At 47.0% G+C, this 24,706-nt stretch overlaps 2 protein-coding genes across 2 annotated transcripts in view; one reads left to right on the plus strand and one right to left on the minus strand.

Moving 5' to 3' along the window:
* Positions 1 to 585: 585 nt before the first annotated feature.
* MAP1LC3B (microtubule associated protein 1 light chain 3 beta) lies at positions 586 to 12,696 on the plus strand. Its single transcript, XM_032284629.1, has 4 exons — positions 586 to 849; positions 7,137 to 7,192; positions 9,349 to 9,455; positions 10,868 to 12,696. Exons 1-4 carry the CDS (start codon positions 810 to 812, stop codon positions 11,040 to 11,042), a joined length of 378 nt encoding a protein of 125 aa, XP_032140520.1. The 5' UTR covers positions 586 to 809; the 3' UTR covers positions 11,043 to 12,696.
* A 1,431-nt stretch (positions 12,697 to 14,127) lies between these two features.
* The window catches only part of ZCCHC14 (zinc finger CCHC-type containing 14), an 80,608-nt gene continuing 70,029 nt past the window's right edge, over positions 14,128 to 24,706 (minus strand). Inside the window, exons 9-13 of the mRNA XM_032284627.1 lie at positions 22,758 to 22,849; positions 22,004 to 22,131; positions 20,888 to 21,028; positions 19,350 to 20,810; positions 14,128 to 18,184 (exon numbers count right to left, since the gene is read on the minus strand). Coding sequence (XP_032140518.1) covers positions 18,129 to 18,184; positions 19,350 to 20,810; positions 20,888 to 21,028; positions 22,004 to 22,131; positions 22,758 to 22,849 — 1,878 coding nt within the window. The 3' untranslated portion in view covers positions 14,128 to 18,128. The remainder of the gene's footprint in view (positions 18,185 to 19,349; positions 20,811 to 20,887; positions 21,029 to 22,003; positions 22,132 to 22,757; positions 22,850 to 24,706) is intronic.

Raw genomic sequence — 24,706 nt, forward strand, 5'->3', positions numbered from 1 at the left:
GGGGGGGGGGGCGGCGGGGCCGGGCGGGGAGGGGGGGGGCGGCGGCGGGGCGGGGAGCGCTGCGTCCGGGATGCAGACCACTGGCGGCCGCTCCCCGAAGCCACCCACGGAGCGCGCCTGCCCCTGCACGCGGAGGAGGCGGGGACTCCCAAGGGCTGGCGGGGACCCCAAGCCCCGACCCCGCGGCGACCCTGCCTCCCGGAGAGGGCGCGGCCTGCCCCGGGCGCCTCAGCCCCGGGCGTCTCCCGCCGCACTGCCGAGTCTCTCTCCTGAAGGGAAGGGGTCGTCGGGTTTGCATCACCTCCCTTCCCCTGACCGCTCCCTCAAGAACGCCCCGGGACATCTCGCCAGTGGCTCGGCTTTCCCCGCCTCGCGGTGCCCTCTCCTCAGGGCCGGGCAGGAGGCTCCAGAGCGCCCACAGCCCCGGGGTGCGGCCCAGCGGACAGCCGTCGTCGCCTCAGGCGCCCACCCGTGCTGGGAGGGTCAGGGTACCACCAAGCGCATGCGCACAGCGAGCGGTTTTTTTTTTTTTTTCTTCTCTGTCGCGCACGCGCACGCGCACGCCCCTGCACTACCGCCGACGCTGCGTGCGGCTCTCGGGTTCCGCCACGCCCATCATGGCGGCGGCCCTGGCCGTCTTTGGCCCCGCCCCTCAGTGACGCGCCGCGAGTCACCTGACCAGGCTGCGGGCTGAGAAGACACAAGGGAAGTCGCTATCGCCAGAGTCGGATCCGCTGCCGTCGCCGCCGCCGCCCTCAGGAGCCGCCGGGCCCTCGCGTCGTTGCCGCCGCCACCCAGATCCCCGCACCATGCCGTCGGAGAAGACCTTCAAGCAGCGCCGCACCTTCGGTGAGTGTCGCCGCGAGGGTGGCGGGGGTGGCGGGGCCGGTGTCCGAGCTGTTGAGGGCGGCAGGGCCTGGGACGCTCTGAGGGGCCGGGGCCGAGCGAGGCCGGGGGCTGCTGGCCGGCGAGGCCGAGGGACACGGAGCCCGGGGCGCCGCGAAGGGCCGGGGCCGGGGCGGAGAATCCAGGGCGCTGTGAGGGGCCGGGGCCAGGGGCCCGCGGCTGGTCGCTGGGCCGGGGCAGCCGGCGGACCCCTCGGAGGCCCGGGAGGGGGCAGCCCCTGGGGGGCGGGCGGGGGCCGGGGCTCCCGGGCCTGCTGAATCACCCGGCGCCCCCCGTGGCGGGGTCCGTGCCGCACCCCGGCCCCGCCGCCCCCTCGAGCTCGCTGCCCGGTGAGGGTCGCGCCTCTGGGGCCCATGGGTCCCCGGGCCGCGCTGGGCAGGTCGGCTCTGAAGCAGGTCTGGGGCGCGTTTTTCCGGCGAGGAAGCCCGCCCGGGTGCGAGTGTTCCTTGCAGACCCCGGTGCCTCCGTCGAGAGGAGGGGAACGGCCCCGGCCCGCCGCGCCCGGGACAGCCCTCGGCAGTGGTGACAGCTCTGTCTGTAGCCCGGAGCTGGGGTGGGTAGCTTCTCTTAGGCTCGCGACCACGCTCTCACCTTGACACCAGAATACCAGGAACACGGCCCTGACTGGAAGCCCAACTTAGGTGTCACGGCTTTGGGTGTACGTGCACGTGTCCCCATCACGATATTTGCTCCACACAGATGATGCGAAGCGATTATTTCCCAGCTTGATCAAGAGAACGCAGAGATCCAGATACCTGTTCTTGCCTAAGTTCCAGGCACAGGTATGGTAGGGAAGCACCCTGTTCATCCCAGTGAACAGTGAACGCCTGCCGCCATCCTCATCAGGAACTCACACAGTGATGCCGTTTGTCTGTTTTGCCTAGTTTCCCGGAGACTAGAAAGAGCTTAGCATTAATTTGAGTTTGGATATAGTTTTGTAGGTCTCATTATTGCCCATTATTTGATTTCTTGTGCCTGAGATACTTCAGTAAATGAAAATGGACATTGGCTTGCCAAGCATATCTTGTCAAAAAGCCTCTTGGTCCGTTGGTTAGCAAGACTTAGATGGGCCTTTTTTGTTAGAAGTTTTCTTGTTAGTGACCTTAATAAACTCTCACTACCATCTAGGCTTGTTGAGCCCTGAGAGTAGCATTTATAAAAGGCGGATTTTCTTTTTCTTTATTTCCAGTCCTTTCTCTCTTTCTTCCTTTCTTTCTTTCTCTTTTTTTTTTTTTAAGACGGGTTTTCACCATGTTGGTCAGGCTGGTCTTGAACTCCCGACCTCAGATGATCCGCCTGCCTTGGTCTCCAAAGTGCTTGGATTACAGGCGTGAGCCACCACACCCGGCCTCTTTCTCTTTCTTTTCTTTCTTTCCTTGCTTGCTTGACAGAGTCTCACTCTCTCACCTGGGCTGGAGTGCAGTGGTAAAATCACAGCTCGCTGCAGCCTGGACCTCCTGGCTCCAGCGATCCATCAGCCCACCTCAGATCTGGCTTCTGTTTTCACCAGTGAAAAGTTAACTGGGAACATTTGTGTAGGAAAGATGCCCTTTTTATCATCACAGAAACTCTAGTTATTTTCTTTTTTGCTTATAGTACTTTTGGCTTATTCTGGAAAAATCTCTGGGGAAGAGTAGGTAGTAAGGGTAGGAAATGTGAGATTAACACATAAGAACAAGGAATTGCCTAGAACCTAAAAGCCGCCCTGAGGGTAGACCAGCAATATGGCCCCATTTTTTTCCCATTGGTGTATGTACTTCATATACACTGTATTTTCAGGGTTTTTCCCTTGGCTCACTTTTATTTTGTCCCTTCCCCTTTAAATATCTATTTAATAGTCATTTTATAGAAATGTGCCAAATATCATTTAACAGCTGTTACCTTTTCTTGCTTCTGATTTTGGTAATTTAAAAAAAATTATTTCTAGTTCATGATCATTTTGGTAATTTTGACCATGAGCACTGACAGTTTTCAGAGATGTGTAGCACAGTATATGAGGGAAATGAATCCTTGGAGAGAAGCTCTTTATGGAGCCTGAGATTAGCCCCAGTTAGCTTGAGTGGGCCTTTCTTTTTCCAAGTGAGTGAGTTTAAGGTTAAAACTGAATATAGCCCTACTGATAATGTCTACTAGGATTGAGAGGGTTTTCAAAGTTGAAATGGATTTTAAGGCTCGCTGAAAACATCCCCTTCCTTTTGTAGCTAAAGAAACTGGGTGGGGCCTGGCAGTGATGATCATGGTCCACCTAGTGGCAGAGTCTGTACTGGAACCTTTAACCTGGCATGAATTCTCCAGTCTCCAGTAGGTAGCCATGGTTTACAACATATTAAGTAGACCCAGACTATGAGTCAGGAGACATAGTACTGTAAAAATGTAAAGAACTTCAAAAAACTAAAATTGAGTGGGGGGTAGTGGCTCACACCTGTAATCCCAGCACTTTGAGAGGCCAAGGCAGGATCGCTTTAGTTCAGGAGTTCAAGACCAGCCTGGGCAATATAGTGAGACCTCATTTCTGGCAAAAAAAAAAAAAAAGAAAGAAAACACAAAAAAACATCAAGTTCTTGCTGTGTTGCCCAGGCTGATCTTGAACTCCTGGCCTCAAGTGATCCTCCTGCCTTGATTTCCCAACTGCTGGGATTACAGGTGTGACCCACCATGCCTGGCCTGAGGGGGGGAAATGCTTCCATTTCTCTCTGAGAAGTAAATCCTGGAAAGTATGTGTAATCAGAATTTTACTTAAATGAGGATATCAGAAAATAACCTTGCAAATAACATGTTCATAAAAATGAGACACCTTAGGCTCCTACCCTTTTAATGTTTGTAAAAGATTCTAAGGATTCTTTTTCAGTTTTGTTTTAGAAGAAAGGAATCTGGGGAAGTAGATTGGATTTTGGTGTGCATTTGGAGCAGTGTTCATTTCTGTTTTACAGCTTTCATTCAGTTGTTGATTAATCATCGTCTGTGAACAAGCCTGAACCCGGGGGGAACACAGATTGAACTGGAGCTGGGTCCTTCACTGCCAGGGGGGCAGTCTGTTGAGGAAGACAAAAACAGATCATTACAGTAGCAGGAAACTAAGGGAGTAAGATACTTGCTGTCCTATGCCATTGATTGTGACATTCAGAATGCTTTTGTTAAATATACACTTCGCCTCCAAAACAGCTGTCTACTGAAGAATGAGAGTGGAGCAGCAGTGTGTACCATGTACACCCCGTTACTCCAGGCTCAGCACTGGATTTTCATTGCCTCTGGACAGGATGCTAAAATACTCCTATGGGACTTTGGTGCTATTCTTTACACCTTAAGGAAGTAACTTCCTTTCTATATATTTCCCACCTTTAATGAAAATAATTTGTGTTTTTAGGTCATATTTTGGGAATAAATCGGGATAAAGATACCTTTAAACACCTGACTTTGAAACTTCATAGAGCCCTTCTGTTTTTTCTTTCCCTCTTTTTTTTTTTTTTTTTTTTTTTGAGACAGAGTTTCAATGCTGCCACCCAGGCTAGACTACAGTGGCATGATCTTGTATCACTGCAACCTCCACTTCCTGGGTTCAAGTGATTCTCCTGCCTTGGCCTCCTGAGTAGCTAGGATTACAAGCGCCCATCACCATGCCCTGCTATTTTTTGCATTTTTAGTAGAGACGGGGTTTCACCATGGTGGCCAGGCTGGTCTCAAACTCCTGACCACAGGTGATCTGCCTACGTCGACCTCCCAAAGTGCTGGGATTACAGGCATGAGCCATGGCACATGGCCAGACTTATTTTCTTATATTAAAAAAATCTTTCCCCTCTGGCTGAATGTTCCCACTACTTTTAGATTTATTAGGATAAGCTTTTAAGTGTGAAACATTCCAGGATATATGAAAGAGGTATCATTTGTTTGCTGGAGTGCATTAAATCGTGATTTATCCCCTACACTAAAATAATTACACTGACAAAATGGAGGTTTTTATTGTGAGGAGAGCCTGGAGTAGGACAAGAATAGGAAGGGGTCTTATAGGAGAGGTGATGATTTGGGCTCACTGAGACCCTTGCTGGGAAGTAGGAGAGTCAAACGACAAGAGCCACTAGGTTAATTTTACTATTAACAGTAGCTAAATTTATCATTGTTTGCATATTTATTCAATAGGAATATGCACTGGTGGAAGTCCATGAGTTTTCAATCTTTGTGGCAAAGATGTTTAGATTTAGTAATGTATCTTAGGAGGAGATTTTAAAATTTTGGATGGGAAAAGAAGTCGAACTTATAGCTTTACTTGAACACAGGAATTTTAAAAGTTTTTATAGTGAGTAATATTAATTTTTTTTAAATCTAAATGAGATTGGCAATGATATTTGTGTAACCATATTTATATATGTCACACCATCTTTTTTCTGGAGCCACTGTCTCAGGAAGGTCATGACATTGATAATTTATTTGCCTTTACCACGAGAATGAATTCTACCATAGTAAATATAAGATGATTTTGCTCATTTTTTTGGAGGTTTTAAATAATGCCACCTGAATCATATGTTCGTATATTGCCTTTTTTTTTTTTGAGATGGAGTTTCACTATTGTTGCCCAGGCTGGAGTACAGTGGTGTGATGTCAGCTTACCGCAACCTCTGCCTCTTAGGTTCAAGCAGTTCTCCTACCTCAGCCTCCCAAATAGTTGGGATTACAGGCATCCGCCACCATATTCGGCTAATTTTTTGTATTTTTAGTAGAGATAGGGTTTTTCTCTTTTGGTCAGGCTGGCCTCGAACTCCTGACCTCAGGTGATCCACCCACCTCGCCCTCCCAAGTCCTGGGATTACAGGCGTGAGTTACCTCGATTGGCCGCCTTTCTTTCTTATATGCACATATTGCTTTGTAAATGACATCTCTCCAACTATATATTTGGGTTTTTGAGAAATGGACTTGGCTTGTTTTTGTTCCCGTATTGCCCAGAGTCAAAGTACAGTTGTTGAATTTATCAACAAGTGATTCTGTTAAAAGGGAGAATAGATATATTCTTAGAAAAGTATTCAACAATAGACTTTGTGCCTTAAGCCCTGATTTAAGTACTGAGCAAAACTAAAACTCAGAGTATTTTTTTCTTTCCATATATATATATATATACATATATACACACACACACACATACATATATATAATTTTTTTTTTTTTTTTGATACGGAGTCTTGCTCTGTCACCAGGCTGGAGTGCAGTGGTGCGATCTTGACTCACTGTAACCTCTGCCTCCTGGGTTCAAGCAATTCCCCTGCCTCAGCCTCCTGCGTAGCCGGGACTATAGGTGTGTACCACCACTTCTGGCTGGTTTTTTGTATTTTAGTAGAGACAAGGTTTCACCATGTTGGCCAGGATGTTCTCAATCTCCTCACCTTGTAATCTGTCTGCCTTGGCCTCCCAAAGTGCTGGGATTACAGGCATGAGCCACTGCCTCTGGCTTTTTTTTTGAGACAGTATTTTGCTCTGTTGGCCAGGCTGGAGTGTAGTGGCATGATCTCTGCTCACTGCAACCTCCGTGTCCCAGGATCAAGCAATTCTCCTGCCTCAGCCTCCCAAGTAGCTGGGATTACAGGCCTGTGCCATTGAACCCAGCTTAATTTTTGTTTTGTTTTTTTTAGTAGAGACGGGGTTTCACCGTGTTGGCCAGGCTGATCTTGAACTCCTGACTCTGCCCACCTCAGCCTCCCAAAGTGCCGGGATTACAGGTGTGAGCCATTGTGCCCAGCCTCATATTCCGTCTTCTTGAGCAGTTTCTTTTCTCTTAGGCCCATATCATTAAAAAGCTGGAAGTTATAAGAGAAAATTGCATTTCCTGGTTTGTAATGGATATAATAGATTCCATTTCCAACTTAAACTATGGAAAATCAACACAAGTTGAAGTGACTATTACAGGTGGTATTGGTCTTTGGAGGAAGGATTGGGAATCTTATGCATGAATCTGCCTTGTATGACTGCAAACTTGGGCTCCCAGTTCCTTTAAACTAGTCCCATATTCCTGGTCTGTGTCCTATCACCTGATAGAGCTGTGTTTGTTATGTTGCCTTTGGCCTTAGATACAAATCTTTATCAGATGTGAAGTGTTTTGTGTTTAAGTTCTAGGAAAGGTGTCTTCACTGTTCTGCTATGCCACAGCTAAGGACAGCTGAACTCGGATGTAAGGCCAGCAGTAGTGCTGGTAAGAAGCTGTCTGGCCCTTAATAATTAATGGCTTCTATCTCTTCCTTTCATTGCAGAACAAAGAGTAGAAGATGTCCGACTTATTCGAGAGCAGCATCCAACCAAAATCCCGGTAGGTACTCAGGCCTTGGTTTTAGTCAAGAATGTACACAGAGGAGAACACTGCGTAAGTACATCCACTTGACGGGGGTTTCTACAGGAATCACCAGACAGGCAAACTCACGGTGTGAGTTTCACAACCTAGAGGGAGGTATCCTTGTTTTAAGAGACAGGGCCTCGCTCTGTTTCCCAGGCTGGAGTACAGTGGTGAGATCATAGCTCACTGCAGTCTCAGCCACCTTGTACTCAAGCAATCCTCCTTCCTCAGCCCCTTACGTAGCTGGGACTAGAGGCGCAGGTCACCACACATGGCTAATTTTTTTTTGTAGAGACAGGGTCTTGCTATGTTACCCAGGCTGATCTCAAACTCCTGGGCTCAAGTGGTCCTCCATCTTGATCTCTCAGAGCGTTGGGATTATAGGCATGAGCCGCTGGCTGGCCTCAGGACCCAAGATTGCCATACTGTCTCTAATTTCTGCTGCCACTTAAACTCAAGTAGGTGGGGTCTACACACTGATATTTCCTTGTGGATATCACACGTCTGAACATGCCCGCTAGATAAAACTCTCAAACTTACCAGGGAAGGTGATGACAGCTTGATTCAGCCTTACACAGAACCTTATGTAGGTCTCACACAATGGAACAATGTACAGATACACATTTTTGTTTCCCAAAGAAGCATGTAAAGATTGCTCATTCCTGGCATTCAACTTCTCTTTGTTGTGACAGGGTAGAAGAATTAATGTATATAAAGGTGTCTGCAGTGCTCAGTAAACACAGAAGCTAATGAGACTCAAAGGCCCATCTGTGGTCAGATATTACAGCAGCCTAGAACTAAAAAAACAAAAAATGTTGCTCCATGGAAAGGAAGTATGGTGAGGAGCTAATGGATTCATTTAAATTCATAATATGGAAACTATTATTGTTCCCTGTATAGTTCAAATACTTGTATTTTTAACCTGATTTAAAGAAATATTGCATCAAAATGAAAGTACCAGGTCATTATGCACAAACTTTGTCCCTAGAACCAGCTAATAATGGTCTCTGCTTGCCTTGTCAAATACTTAAAATTTTTCTCATGTCAAGTAGACAAGTCTCTAGTATGGAAAAACATTGAGCATATTACCATAATTAACAACTTACACATTTGTTAAAACACAGGCATTTACGTTCATTAGAACTTCAGCCTCGTCTCAGGAAATGGTAGTATTGGAATTGACGGAGTTTCAGATGTTTTGTGCTTGAAGCTGGCCCCTGGCCTCTCTGCCTCTGTAAGGCTTGAGGTCTTTTTCTGACTAGGTATATATTTTTCATGGTTCCAAAATCAAACAGCATGAAAGGACACATAACAAAGTGTCTTCCCCCTCTTCCTACCTGGTGGCAGCCATATCATCTCTCTTCCATATTTTGTAAATGGTGAATGTCTAAGCTAGCAAATGGTTGCTCTTCACAGGAAAGCTTTGAGGAAACTAATGAATGCTGTTTTAAAGCCCATTTTGGGCTGGGCATGGTGGCTCATGCCTGTAATCTCACACTTTGGGATGCTGAGGCGGGTGGATCACAAGGTCAGGAGTTCAAGACCAGCTTGACCAATATGGTGAAACCCCTCTCTACTAAAAATACAAAAATTAGCTGGGCGTGGTGGCACATACCTGTAGTTCCAGCCACTCAGGAGGTTGAAGGCAGGAGAATCATTTGAACCCTGGAGGCCAAGGTTGTAGTGAGCCGAGATCACGCCACTGCACTCTACCCTGGGCAATAGAGCGAGACATCGTCTCAAAAACAAAAAAAAGCCCATTTTGGCATGTGCCAGTTAGAACATAGGAGGCATTTTATCTATATTTTTCATTGTTGATGACTATTTTATTATTTGAAGACAGTCTTACTCTATCCCTGGAGTGCAGTGGTACGATCTCCCAGGTTCAAGCGGTTCTCCTGTCTCAGCATCTGGAATAGCTAGAATTGCAGGCAGCTGCTGCCACACCTGGCTAATTTTTGTATTTTTAGTAGACACAGGATTTTACCGTGTTGACCAGGCTGGTCTCAAACTCCTGACCTCAGGTCGTCTGTTCGCCTCACTCAGCCTCTCTAAGTGCCGTGATTATAGACGTGTGCCACTGTGCCTGGCCTGATGACTATTTTAAAATTCACTTCTGGCTTCTTTTCTAGGTGATAATAGAACGATACAAGGGTGAGAAGCAGCTTCCTGTCCTGGATAAAACGAAGTTCCTTGTACCTGACCATGTCAACATGAGTGAGCTCATCAAGATAATTAGGTATTCAGTCACCTTTGTTTTATATTTCCTTTGAGTGACTTCTCATTCTTTTTTTTTTTTTTAATTTTAAATTTGCTAATCTTCTCTGTATCGTTCCAATTTTAGTATATGTGTTGCTGAAGGCAGCACTTCTCATTCTTTATGAAACTTACAGATAAATCTTTAGTTCTGGTTGAAATCCTTAAAAAAATCTTTTTCAGCCGAATTTAAGATTCAGTTCTGATTAAAACCATTTCAACTTAATAAAACTGTAAACTGTTTCTTTTTTTTAGATTATATATATAATTTTTTTTTTTTTTTTTATTTGGGTACATGTTTGAGACAGAGTCTTGCTGTCACCCAGGCTGGAGTGCAGGGGCACGATCTCAGCTCACTGCAACCTCCGCCTCCTGGGTTCAAGCGATTCTCCTGCCTCAGCCTCCCGAGTAGCTGGGACTACAGGCACATGCCACCATGCCCAGCTAATTTTTTGTAATATTTATAGTAGAGATAGGGTTTCACCACATTAGCCAGGATGGTCTCAATCGTGATCCCCTCCCCCGTCTTGGCCCCTCAAAGTGCTGGGATTACAGGCATGAGCCACCGTGCCCAGCCTGAGGTTTTATATTTCTTACTTGCTAGACCTCAGATCCCTTCTGTTTCTTTCATCGTAAGAAATAGAAGGGATCTGAGGTCTAGCAAGTAAAAAATATAAACATCTACATCGTAGTGTAGATGTTTCCTCTTTAAATGTTACAAGTTATTAAGGTTTTGTACAGCAAAGCTATTTAGTTAAAGACAATGTAGACTTAGTGAGTAGCAATAAATGGCACAGGCTTAGATCTTAGAATAGTTTGGAAACCGTTTAGAACTGTTTTCTCGGGCCAGGCGCAGTGGCTCAAGCCTGTAATCCCAGCACTTTGGGAGGCCGAGGCCGGTGGATCACGAGGTCAAGAGATCGACACCATCCTGGTCAACACGGTGAAACCCCGTCTCTACTAAAAATACAAAAAATTAGCTGGGCATGGTGACGCGTGCCTGTAATCCCAGCTACTTAGGAGGCTGAGGCAGGTGAATTGCCTGAACCCAGGAGGCGGAGGTTGCGGTGAGCCGAGATCGCGCCATTGCACTCCAGCGTGGGTAACAAGAGCGAAACTCCATCCCAAAAAAAAAAAAAGAACTGTTTTCTCACATTAGACACTTAACAGCTATTCAGACAGCATACTAGTTTAAAATTAGCCTAATGTATAATTTTCAGTGATTATTGCTCATACCAGCATAATCAAAGGAAATGTCTTGTGCCTTTGTAAGTATTGGATTCAAAAGCATATAGAAAATTCTCATATTTTATTGATCAGAGTGGGTGATATTTTAACACATGCTTCATACTTCTTGTATTATTGTCAGTATTTCTTCACCTTTTCTTTCAATAGAAGGCGCTTACAGCTCAATGCTAATCAAGCCTTCTTCCTGTTGGTGAATGGACACAGCATGGTGAGCGTCTCCACACCAATCTCAGAGGTGTACGAGAGTGAGAAGGATGAAGATGGATTCCTGTACATGGTCTATGCCTCCCAGGAGACATTTGGGATGAAATTGTCAGTGTAAAACTAGAAAAATGCATCTATTCTAGAATTTTTTTAAACCCTTACCAAGGAAAAAAAAAGGGATATCACCAACTGAGATCAATCAGTTCATCTAATCACAGGTCATCAAACAGTAGTGTTTCCACCTAGGAGTGTTAGGAAGTTGTGTTTGTATTTGAAGCAGAAAAACCCAGCTCCAAGTGAGCAAGTTCAGCTTTGGAAACTATATTATTTAATGTAGGCTAGCTTGTTTTCAAATTTTAAAAGTTTAAAAATAAAATACTTTGCATTCTAAGTTGCCAATAAAATAGACCTTCAAGTTATTTTAATGCTCTTTTCTCACTAATAGGAACTAGCAATTCCAGCAGTAATTGAAAGGCTTTCAGAGACCCTGAGTCTTCTTTTCAGGTTCACAGAAGCCACCGACTTTTTGGGTAGAAGTTTTCTACTCGCTAAAGAGATCTCCCTAACAGGATCTTTAGGCCTGAGTTGTGAAGCATAACCCCCGCAAAACGCATTTGCCATACTAGTTGGCACAAACGCAGGGCAAATGGGGTGCAAGAAAACAGCCCTGTCAACTGCTGCTCATGGTGCCTGACTCCTAACAGAACTATACACAAAGTCCACGCTCTTGCAGGGGTAGACATTTCCTATTTGGTTTGCGCTCTAGATAGTTACACACATAAAGACAGCTCAGAAGGAAATTTGAATATAATTTTGGTCTAGTTTCTTAAAAGACCCTGGAGAAAGACTGGCATTTCTTCTCTTTCAGGTTTTGTCTGACTTCAAACTAGCGCCTGTGTTGGTATGGAAAGTAGCAGTTCACATGTGTCATTCTTCAGGACAGCGGTAGAAACCACAGAATAGTGTAACTAAAAGCATTCAAATTCAGACACTCCCTTCTATCATCTGGCTTAAAGCTAGGGATGATGTTTTTTTTTTTAATGTTAAATGTGTAACTCAATATTACTGAAAAGTTTCCCACATTTTTAATAGTAGTTCAGTTATCACGTTAGGTCAAACAGCCATCAGAATTCTCCCACACTAAGTGCATGTCTTGTGGAGAAAACATAGCAAAAGGAGCCATACTCTTTTAAATGGTAATGTCAGAAGTTAAATCTCTTCAGGTTCAACCTATGATGAAAGACCAGTGCTTCCCATTACCTGCATGGGGTTCAGTATTTACAGTTTTCTTGGGAGTATCACAGGAAGGTCAGTTACACCACTTTAGACCGTCCGTGTAGCAGATCACAACTTAACCTTGTGTGTTTAGATGTGTATGGAAAACCTGTGTACATTAGTGAAAGCTGTTTACTGCAGTGGGGAAACTAGCTTCCTTCCATCTGGGCCCTATACTGATGTTAAAGGAGTTCCTGTCACTTGCTTTCCCGCTGCATGCGTTTGTCCACTTGGCTACCTTTTAATATGTATATTTTTACATTATGTAAATTCTTAACTGGCCTGTCTCGTTTAGACTGTATACATCATATCTGACATTATTGTAACTACTGTGTGATCACTAAGATTCCTATAAGAAATACTGCTTTTTAAAAAAAATAACGTGCTGAGGGGTGACCTATATTCCACATGAGTGAATGGTCACTTTATTTGTAGGATCTTTAAAACGTACATTTTTAATGAACTAAGTTGAATAAAGGCACAATTAAAAATGGTCATTAAAGCTCAGTTTAAATGGCATCAGTATTTGAGACTTGGATCCCACACTGTTTGTACTTTCCAAAGCCAAGTGGGTCCTTGTAGTCCCAAGAGGGGCATCCAGGCTGGTTGTGTCGTGCTGAGGGGGCACTCACGTGGAGGGACTCTGCCCTCTGATGGTCTCTGCCTTGTCAAGGTCGCCCTCCTCGCCTCGGCCAAGGCCCTGCCACCAGGTCTGGACTTTCGAAGTTCTCTTGAGAACTCACGTGCCACAGGATGTGATAGATGGATGGTGAGACCCACATGATTTGTGGGAATAAATACCCAATAATCTGCTCTAAACTAACCACCAAAGGTATTAGGTGTATGTGGTCAAGAAAGTGTAACCTTGGGGTACCCAGTGGGGAGCTGCTGGCACCGTGTTCAAATGCAGCGTAAACACACTTCAGCACTCAGACCAGTGGCCAGCCCCATCTAGGGAACTCTGAGCCCAGCTCCGATTTAAGTAGGCACCTAAAAGTCTGTTAGAAAAATACAAGGCAGTGAGCTGGTAAAACTGCCTTCCCAGGCCAGCTGCTCAACAAAAGCACCTGTGTCCCCTTTGTCCTGACTTCAAAGCTCCCCATGAGTGCTGTGTCCCTACTCACTTCCCAGAGCACATGCTCAGTATGTTGCCACCTCCCCAGTCCAGAAGGTGTGGTCTTAGATGCCATGGGAGCATGGTCCTATACATCACAGGGTGGTGTGGCAGCTGGTGGCTTGTGTCACTGTCACCCCCCTCTGCAGCAGGCCAGCTCCCTCCCTGGGAAAGAGCCACTTCAGGGTAGGGCCACATCCCTAGGTATCTGAGATTTATTCATGCCGACTTTGATTTTTTATGGCAACTCGTGCTGGAATATCTTTAACCCCAAATGAGGAATTTACATCTTTGCAAATTCCAGGGACACTTAAAAGCAGGGACACTTAAAAAAAAAAAAATACAAAACTTAGCTGGGCATGGTGGCTCATGCCTATAATCCCAGCACTCTGAATCGCCAAGGTGGGTGGATCACCTGAGGTCAAGAGTTTGAGACCAGCCTGACCAACATGGAGAAACCCTGTCTCTACTAAAAAATAAAAAACTCGCCGGGCGTGGTGGTGCATGCCTGTAATCCCAGCTACTCAGGAGGCTGAGGCAGGAGAATCACTTGAACCTGGGAGGTAGAGATGGCATTGAGCAGGGATCGTGCCACTGCACTCCAGCCTGGGCAACAAGAGCCAAACTCTGTTGTCTCAAAAAAAAAAAAAAAGTTGGCACCTTGATAGAGAATGAATGGGTTTAAAATCAGTTATCGTTTTTACTTCTCTGAGAAGGTAGAAAGGATGGAATCCCTAGTTTGGAGATTCAGACTGATTTGAAAAAGTGTGTGCTTCATATTCTGGGACAAATAGCTAGTGAAATCAAACACAGAGCCTTTTTTAAAATTTTTATTTTCAGTACATTAAATTTACTCATAAAAACATTCTAAAAATGTACAATTTGTCCTTTTTAACAAAGTATAATAAAACATAAAAACCCCAAAAACAGAATACTTGACATTTACAATTCAAAATCAAATTAGCGGAATATTAAATATTTACAAAACTATATCTTTTAAAAATATTTATAAAGTTACATGCAATTTCGTAGAATTGACAAAAGAATGGCTCAAAAATGGGAGAATTTTCCTTCATTCCTAAAAAGAAAATATGTCCAATAGAAGCTGTGAAGATTGAGTACACAAGGTGTTCAGTTTCAGGACCAAGGCCTTCTCTTTTTTGTGCACGTAAGACTCATACATGTGATGAGGGCTTGTTACAAGACACATGAGGCCGTGGCTCATGGCCACAGCTCCCCCTCATTGGTGAACAGTGGAGCAATGTTGACCTTTGGCCTCAACCAGCACAGTATATGGTTTTCTAGAATATTGCAAGTGTTGAGTGTTGATTAAAGATGCTTTCATTCAGACCCTTGGGACTTTTCAACAAATTAGCCTCTTCAGAACCCATGGCTTTCAGTGTCACCTGCATGCTGGAAATCATAGCCACCCCTGCTCAGTTCACACAGGACTCTCCTCTGGGACAGCAGTCGAGTCAAGCATGGAGACGGCTTTCCTCACAATCTGAAGACCTCGGCATGCGGTACTATCAGTCGGATGTACAACGAGCAAGGCATAAAACAAAATGCTGGGAAGCAGGAGAGTGACGAGTGACAGGGGGCAAGGAGGGTGCAACCCAGTTCCCCCTGGCCAAGTGCCTACAGTGAGGGGCAGCCCCGCTCAGCCTGTGTCCAGCTGGGTGATGTTTAGGCAAAGTCACTACCGCCACCACTGTGCCCCAAGACAGAGTCTGTGGTAGAAACTAACTGTGCTGACTTTGGGCAATACAGGACCTAGAATTCTAAGTACTGAATTAAAAATATGGAACCAAGTAACACTGCTGTATTAGCAAGCTGACTCCTGTAATCTTCTGGAGATGACAGATGATGCTGGTTTCTCAAATACCCAATCACGTATATGCATTCGAGAAAATATCTTGTGTTTATTTTTATTACAAGTGCTAGCTCCCATTTCCTCAGTGCTCTTTAGCAATGAGTTTTTATGTTAAACACTTCCAACTGTCAATATTACCATGAAATCAACATTAGAAAATAAAGTAGAAAACTCAGTGTTTTGCTTAAAAAATAAAACGTAGGATTAAATAGCTGTTGTATCCCAACATCACATTCTACTTCCATCTCTACATTCCACTTTCCCCATTCTTGGAGATTAAAAAAACAGGGTTAGAAACTTTACTATCTGACAGACTACAAAGGGCAAAGACGTGGCGCGTGGCCAGCGCCACACCTACCTGGTTGCCACAGCATTCTGATACAGATCACAATTTCAGGAAAATGACTAAGTACTTGAAAGGGTCAGTATGTCCTGTGTTTTCAGATGAGGAAATCTTCTGATGAACGCAAAATGCTCTTCAAGTGCGCCGACCTTGGTTGCTTTTGGAGAGATTCACCAGCGCTCACTGCTGGCAAATACTCTCAAGTCCAAGCCTGCGACTCCCTCAGGGAGAGGCCTCACGGACTGGTGGTTCCATCTTCTCTGCACTGTGTCGTTCCTATTTACATCTCACGAGTCTCGACTTTGGACAGCCTCCCCGGAGATGTCGCACTGCTGCCCACGCACGTTCAAAATGACTGGAAGCTCCGCAGAGACCTTCGCTGCCGGGAACACAGCTGCGACAGCGTCGGAACTCGTCTACCTCAGCGCTGAATGCCAGGCTTCGAGTTGAAAACTTGCGGTTTTAATGCTTTGCTGTATTTAAGGTTAACCTCTAATACTTATCAAAATAGTTACAAGGGTAACAGCAGACGCTTTCATTCCCCTATACTGACCACTAAAACAAAAATGTAAATTTTCTTTCCTTTTGTTATGAGACAGTTTTCAACAATTTCAGTGTTGAAATAGGATTTATTTAAAATATTTCTTTGTTTAAAAAACCAAAAAATTTAAAAGTTTGGCTTTCAGCACATATCCAGGCCACTGTAATGGCCTTCAGAAATATTAAAATCGTAAACATCAATGAACACTCTAAGTCTTCCTTTAACGTAATATGACAAGGTCCAGTCTAGTACTCCTTAAGGCAAAGTTGTGTCAGTTCTCATTATTTTGACATTTTGTAGTGTTTATAATTTAAGAGATCAACATAACATTCCCCTAAATAGCTGTTGTAATAAGCATCACCATTACTTCAACACTGTAATACTGTGTACCATGAGGAGAGAGAATACAGAGGTCTGTTAATTCTGCATTGCATAGAAATAAAATTCAACTAAAACTAAAAAATTCTAAAAGCCTGTCATAAAAAAAGTAACATCTTTCTGCTTTAGTTTCTATGAAGTTAGGAACTGCTCTTACAATTCAACCCTCACGCCATGCCTCACTCTAGGGTATTCTTTTGATTTACATCAATTTTTCATGAGGCTGATTGTCCCATTTTAAGAATGGTCTGAATATTGTCAATTAAAAAAAAATATTCAACTGCAAAATCCCTGGCATGATGTTACCAATCAATATTTTAACACTGAAGACTTTTGCATTTTAGATCATAGTATTATTTTAGCAGAAAATTCCCTTTAACCGTGAAGATTTAAGTCTGTAAATTTCAGACAAAAGGTTTTCGTTTCCGTGGGTTGAAACTGAGAGATCTACAGTGAGGACTTTTATTCCTACCTTACAAAAACCAGACTTGTACAGATCCCGTCGCTCTCGGGTGTGTGGCCGCTTCCAGAGTCCTACCACTTTCCACTGTTTTCCAAGTAATTTTTAACGGAATTAACTATCAATACACAGCCTAATACAAAAGAAGTTGACAGGAGAAAATTCCCAATCTTTTGCTGATAAGTGACAGGACTGTATCATTGTTGAAATGTCTGTCTCAGGTGTGAATCCGCTAGCGGTAAGCCTTGGGGTTGGAGGTTCTTGGGGAGCCCGTGGGAGAGAAAGCAACTTGCAAACTCTGCTAAGGACATGCAGCATCCTCACAGCCACTCACAGAGCCGCGCTGTCACCGTGCCCCCGAAAGAGGTCATCTGCAGTGGAAGACAGGGCTCAGAGCCCCTGACCGGCTGGGAAGGAAGGTACTCTCAAAGCTTTGACGGCTATGGATTCTCTGGGACTTGGACCCTTAGAAATTAAGTTGTTGCGAGTAAACTATTTCTATTTAATAATGTAGTTTAAATTTATTTGCAGAAAAAATTAAAAACCTGAAACTGCTACAAGTGCTTGGAGGAGGGAAGGAATACTAAATCTCTGTTGTGTCCTAAGTCCAGTAGCCTGCTGGTGCTGACTCTTTAATCTGGATTATTGGAGTCTCTTGCACTGACTGTTCTCAGAGGAGTTTGTCTCCCAGAACTGCAGAGATTTACATCAGGGTACATTCTTCTGTAGTGCAATCCTTAAAAATCCCAGAGATTAGTGCCTAGTCACTTTAGGAACAAAACAAAGTCGACACTTTCCCTAGCCCAGGGGTGTCAAGAGTCCGACGGGTGGAACTCCACTTGGAGAACCCCAAGCTCAGTTCTCGATTCAGACCACGTGTAGCTGCCCTGGAATTGACGTGTGAGCCTAGGAGGGCCAATGACGGCAATGCTCTTCGGGAGACATGGAGTCTCTGCACTGCAACCAAAAGTGTCGGTGGCGGATTGCGCCGGCCACAGAAATGCCCACTAGGCAAGTCTGACACCAAGCTCCAATCTAGGGTTTTGGCAATAAATCGAGTATGATGCACTTCTACGCTAGATTTTCTATCCAGTCTAGGAAAAGTAAAGCACCTTTGGATTAAAAATATTAAGCTCAACAGCAACTAGACTTCTCAGTTGTGTATTTAATTTTCCTTATGTCTCCATGGCTTAATAATGTTCTGTTGCCAGAGAAAAATATCAATCTGTGGAGTCCAGACTTTCTGCTGGAGGGGCGTATTTCAACCTAAAAGTACCTAGAGAGAGGGGGAAAAAGAGGTCAAATTTGAATGACTGTAGAATTACCACCAACCACCAATCTGTCCAGTCATTTCCAGAGCCACTGGGCAAGATTCTGGTGCTGGAAATCTAGACCACCCAACCTGGTTCCACTCCCTTCCTGCCCCTGCAAAACGGGACCTAATTTTACAAGTCTATAAAATCAGACAGGGGTGAAATGAGTCAGGAAACGTTACCAATCTTTTTCTTGAGGAGTTTACTCGGGGAGTCAGGCTTTGCACACGGTAAGCGGGCTGCTCTAACGTGTGTCCTGGCACTGCGTGAGGGCAGGTGAGGGCTGGCAAGTGCGCCATGCCTCTGGAGATGCAGCCAACTCTATGAAGGGAGGCACGGAGCCACCCAAGCTCTCATGGCAGAGCGCCATCAGCCCACCTCACCCGCAGACCTGCTGAGTCAGGGGGTGTTTTTCTAAACACTCTCCAGGTGACAGTGATGTACAGACAGGTCTGAGAATCACAGATCTAGTGCAACCCTTAGAAGCGACTGGAAGTCTGTAGAGATCAAGTGACTTTTGTAAGGTAGCACAGTGAGTTGTGAGAGTTGGGACTCACTTTCCCAGTCCCCAGTTTTCAAAACAAACAGCAAGAAGAAACCTATTATAAATACATCAGACATCCATTGGGATTTGACTAAAGGAGATAAAAAAGTGTGGAGCTGAAACCGGAGGGAATGGAAGATGCCGCACAGCTGAGGGACAACAGCCCCCACACCCACACTGGCAGGGAGGGGTGCAGAGGGGACGGCAAGCCCCACCCTGGAGGGTCCAGACTGACATGCGCCACAGCCTGAGGGCCCCACTGTAAGCCAGGGGGCAGCACTGAATCCCTCACACTGGCCGCTCTGGGCTCGAAGCAAGACCTGACAGCAAGGGAGGCCCTGTCCACACCTGCTAAGCACCTTCTAGACCCAGAGGTTGTCTGCAATCATAATGCCGGTTTTAGGCCCAACTGCAGCCCTTCCGGGGACCTCACAGCCTATCAGTAAGATTTCCACGCGCTTTCAAAGAGCATTCAAAAAATCATTTGCTTTACAAAGAAATAAGTTTACTCTTCATAAAAGCCAAGCCTTTGTGTGCCTTGGTCCCACGGGAGGCTGGCTGGCGCGGCCATGGCGCGCGCTTACCTGGCCGGTTGAAGTCCATGGACGGCTGTTTGCAGTCCTGAGCACGGTGCCCAGTGGCCCCACAGTTGTAACAAGATAGGTTCCCGCTCTTTTTGTGACTGGAACCATTGCTACTGCCCACCAGCCCCTGGGTCTGGTACACCCCAGCCGTCCCCGTCATGAAGTTCTGCATGGGTGGCACTGCAAATGTGGACTGCCCGCTCAGGACGGGGTCTGGGGTCCCACTGCTGCTGTAGGGGGCGTGCACGACGGGGAAGGTGGAGCCGCCGCCATACTGCTGGGTGCTGACGTAGCCGCTGCTGCACATGGGACTGAAGGGCAAGAACGGGAAGGTGAACATGGACGGCCCGGAGAATGGGTGCTGGAAGTAGTTGGCGTAGCTTACGGTCAGGCCGCTCGAGCCGCAGCTGCCGCTGCAGCCGCAGGACGTGCAGACGATGCAGCCCGGCGGCGGGGGTGCGGGCTGTGGGGGTGCCGGGGGCTGCTGATGGTGGTGGTGGTGGTGGTGGTTTGGATTCGAGGCAGGAATGTTTCCTGTGGAGCCGCCACCGCCACTGCTGCTATAGAAACTGCTTTCAGGGACGGAGGATAGTGCCGGGCTGGAGCTGGGGGCTGGGCAGCTGGGCAATGTGGCCATGTTTGCAAAGGATGTGGAGGGGTGGCTGCTGGGAGAGGCAGTGTTGCTGTTCGCACAGAAGCCACCCTGCAGGGGGCCCACTGGCATACTGCTCATTGCAGAAAAGGCAACTTTGGTGTTGGCTGTGTACAGAGCAGTCCGGGGATTTATTATTGCAGGGGGCACACTCATTTGCACATTATTAGGACAGGAAGTTTGCCCAGAAATGGCAGAATCAGCAGGAACAGATGATGACAGTAGCAGTTTGATGGGCGGGCGGGCGGCATGGAGGACTGTGCTGGGCGTGCCCGTGGCGGCTGTGCTGGTCTCCACAACCAGGGCCGGCTGCTGTGCCGTCTTCAGCACCCTGTCCAGCGTGGACGCATGCACGACTTTGGCCCGGGGACCGAAGGAGACCGTGGGTGACATGGAGCTGCTCTCCGAAAGCCCAGAGATAACCTGCACAGGCTGGTGGGGTGCGGACGTGGGCAGCACGTCCATCATGGCACTGGCAAAGCTCTTGTCCACTTTCATGCTGCTTCTTGGTCCAGATCCTTTATTCCTTTCTTCTAGAGACAAAAGGGAGTGCACAGAAGATGAGAGGAGCTTCATGTCCGCGCCTCCCCTTTCCGACTTGTGCACGGAATTCAACATGCGGATGGGTGCTATGTGTGAGGCTGCAGTCATCATCTGCGGGGGCAGGGGGTGGTGGCCCGACGGGCTGGAGCTGGCCTCATTCTGCACAGGGAGAACCTGGGCCGTGGGTCTGGCAGAAGTGGAAGTGAAGTGGTTCAGTAGCATCACTGGCTTCTCCTTGTCGGTGCTCTCCAAGTGAATCTCCACACCTAGAGAGGGAAACAGAATGGTCAGTGCCGTCTCACAGCTGGGCCAGGATGAGCCAGTGCCATGCACGTGCCCTTACGTCTGTCGTTCTCCTCGGCGCTGTCGGAGCTCTCTTCCCGGGCCTGCACCCCCATGGGGCTGGAGGAGGAACTGGAGTACTCCGAGGAGCTGCCTTCCCGGGGCAGCTGGTGATGGGGCTGCTCCACTTCCACCCGAAGCTCTGCAGAAGAGGCACAGAGGAGCTGATGCTCTGGCCATCAGCTAGCACCCCCAAAGGCTCAGCCCCGTCCCGTGCACCTGCATCACATCATCCGCAGGTGCTCCTTCCAGGGGCAGGCAGGGCTCTCAGAGTCAGAAAACAAACACGCCGGCCCAGCCTCACGGTATGGATATGGCAGGTTCAAATGGCAGCGCTAGTCAACACCCCTTCAGCCAGGGCCCTGCCCGCCCCCACCACCAACTCCAGAACATTGCCGTGAAGGTTGGAATCCCCAGCACCACCAGAAACCATCACAACACTGCGCAGCGCCCCGTCCAGAGGCTGGCCAAGTCACACAGACCTTTCCAGTTAAATCTCCACTTAAAATCCATCCTGGCACGATGTTTTCTTCCTGAGCCACTGCTCCTACGATTTCTATCGTGAAGAAAACCTGGCTCATCTTGTGAGACAATGGAGCAAGCACACTAGGTGTCCTACCCTTTCTGAGAGGGGGAGAGGATGAAAACCAAATTGCTGAGACTGCAGGTCCCCCAGAGCAGGAAGGTCCACAGAGAGCCGTCATCACTGATGGGCCAACATTAAAGGCACTGACTGAAACACGGCCTCTGGGCACCAGTCCTGGGGAGGAAGGTGCTCCCATCCAATTTCTGCTCACCCTCACGCGCTCGCTCTCACTGTGGCAGTTTCTGGACCTGATCCTGACCGTTGTTGCCCAAGCAACTTCAGGGAAGTGGCTGCCCTCTAGCTCCTAAGCCACTGTCCATTCTATTTTCTTACAGCAGAGACTATAACAGTTAAAATAATGGAAAATGAGTATAAAGATTTAAAAATGTAAAAATCAAATGAGTGTGATCTAAAGTATATGATCATCAAAAAGAACACAAGGTCCTCTCTGCATACAAGTAACCTCTCTGCCCGAAACACCAGTCCTCTCTGTGAACAAGTAACCCGTCTGCCTGACACACCCTTGCTCACCTGCTGCGTGGCTGCCCCGCCCCGACTGCACGGGCCCGACGTGGCTGGTGGGGGGCACTCGAGCCACACCACTGCTGGTGACCAGCGACGGGGCCGAGGGGTTCAGGCACCGTCTCTCTGACTTCTCCCTGTGAAACCATCAAGCACAGGAACAAGTGAGCCCTGCCTGCGTGGGCTGCCTCACACATGCCTTCCAGATGCATCTACTCCACAGGGTGACTCCCCCCAAATCATCAAGGCAAAGAAGTAATTCTGATTGCTCACATTCACTATAAAGGTCCTTTCCTGTCAAACCAAAGCCACATTTGCAGAACTTTAAAAGAATGACTTGGCTGGGTGCAGTGGCTCACGCCTGTAATCCCAGTACTTTGGGAGGCCATGGCAAGTGGATCACCTGAGGTCGGGATTGGAGACCAGCGCGGCCAACATGACGAAACCTCATTTCTACTAAAAATACAAAAAATGAGCTGGGTGTGGTGGCAGACACCTATAATCCCATCTACTTGGGAGACTGAGGCAGGAGAATTGCTTGAACCGGGAGGCAGAGACTGTGGTGAGCTGAGATGTGCCACTGCACTCCAGCCTGGGAGACACAGAGCAAGACTCCGTCTGAATGAATGAATGAATGCATGCATGCATGACTAAGGACTGGATAAGCAGCAGAAAGTGATCCAGTCACTGGTATTTACACTGGAAGCCCCAGCACTCCATTCAGCATGTGAGGAACAGAAACAAACCCAGGTTTCAAACTCACTTCTCCAGCTCCAGCTGGGTCTTGAGCTTCTTCTTTGCACCCATGGTGAGGGACTCAAATTTATTCAGATCTTCTTCAGTAAGGCTCAAAAACTTTCACAGAAAAAACAAATGACAAAGTTACTGAGACATTAGTGAGGATCCTGAGAACAAAGAAGTTGGAGTTGAATTTAAGGTAAATTTATTCCATCTCTGGGATAAGCAAACAGACCCAACTGAACTAGGCAATTACAGGCTGGGGAATACCAGAGCCCTTGCTGGCTAAATGACTTGGTGTCAATGGTTCAACTCTAAGACATGGTTCTGAGCAAGAGTGTCCCTGGCCCATCCACGGCACCTTCCGTGGAGGCTGTATAGATGAGCACACCACTCTGTCAAAAGTACCCACTTGCTCTCTGCTCTGTAAGTTACCAGCAGTTAAATGCTGTGGGGCAGGTGACTAAAAGAAAACGTCTGTGTAAGTCACAGTTTCAGCTGCCATGGAGATGTGATTTATGATAGCGCCCCAACCTCCCCAGGACAGCCCCATCAGAATGCAATTCCTTTTTTTTTTTTTAGACGGAGTTTTGCTCGTTACCCAGGTTGGGGTGCAATGGCGTGATCTCGGCTCACCGCAGCCTCCGCCTCCTGGGTTCAGGCAATTCTCCTGCCTCAGCCTCCTGATTAGCTGGGATTACAGGCACGCGCCACCATGCCCAGCTAATGTTTTGTATTTTTAGTAGAGACGGGGTTTCACCATGTTGACCAGGATGGTCTCGATCTCTTGACCTCGTGATCCACCCACCTCGGCCTCCCAAAGTGCTGGGATTACAGGCTTGAGCCACCATGCCCGGCCAGAATGCAATTCCTTTAGAACTTGCCACCCTCTGCTGGATGGTCTTTTTTTTTTTTTGAGATGAAGTCTTGCTCTTGCTGCATAGGCTGGAGCGCAGTGGCAGGATCTCAGCTCACTTACAACCTCTGCTTCCCAGGTTCAAGTGATTCTCCTGCCTCAGCCTCCCTAGTAGCTGGGACTACAGGTACCCACCACCATGCCCAGCTAGTTTTTGTATTTTTAGTAGAGACGAGGTTTCAGCATGTTGGCCAGGCTGGTCTAGAACTACTGACCTCAAGTGAGCCACCCGCCTTGGCCTCCCAAAGTGCTGAGATGACAGGCATTAGCCACCGTGCCCAGCTGGAATGGTCTTCTTATAATGGCTCTTTGCTTACAAAATCACCATCACTTCAAAGATGACAGCAACTCTGTCAGGCAGCAAGTGATCCAGAAAAGCAGATGCCGTCCACAATGAATGGTGTGTGGCTACTGCAGTGTGTCGGCTGGTGCTATGCACACACAGCAGCCTCTAGTTTTCACGTTATTTCCTAACGGAATTTATGATTTAGGCCATCTCAGTGAAAATATAAGAATAAAACATTTAAAACTTTTTTAAGATTCACAAATCCTAAACAGAGGGTGTTACAAATAGACTTACAATTTTGACTTAACTATGTAATAAAGCTTTATTTCTAGATTCAATTGTAGATTTTTCCAGAAATTAAATGTTTACATAAATAAAAGCCACCAAGCTGGTTTGCCCAGCAGAGGGAGCCCAGAGCTCAAATACATTGTATAGGTTTCATCTACTTTTATCAAGTGACATCGAGACTTAAGAAATTTCAGAAATTAGGCCGGGCGCGGTGGCTCAAGCCTGTAATCCCAGCACTTTGGGAGGCCGAGGCGGGTGGATCACGAGGTCAAGAGATCGAGACCATCCTGGTCAACATGGTGAAACCCCGTCTCTACTAAAAATACAAAACATTAGCTGGGCATGGTGGTGCGTGCCTGTAATCCCAGCTACTCAGGAGGCTGAGGCAGGAGAATTGCCTGAACCCGGGAGGCAGAGGTTGCGGTGAGCTGAGATCGCACCATTGCACTCCAGCCTGGGTAACAAGAGCGAAACTCCGTCTCAA

The sequence above is a fragment of the Sapajus apella genome, unplaced genomic scaffold (genome assembly GCF_009761245.1).
Source record: "Sapajus apella isolate SASKATOON/1434 unplaced genomic scaffold, GSC_monkey_1.0 scaffold15, whole genome shotgun sequence".
Lineage (NCBI taxonomy): Eukaryota > Metazoa > Chordata > Mammalia > Primates > Cebidae > Sapajus > Sapajus apella.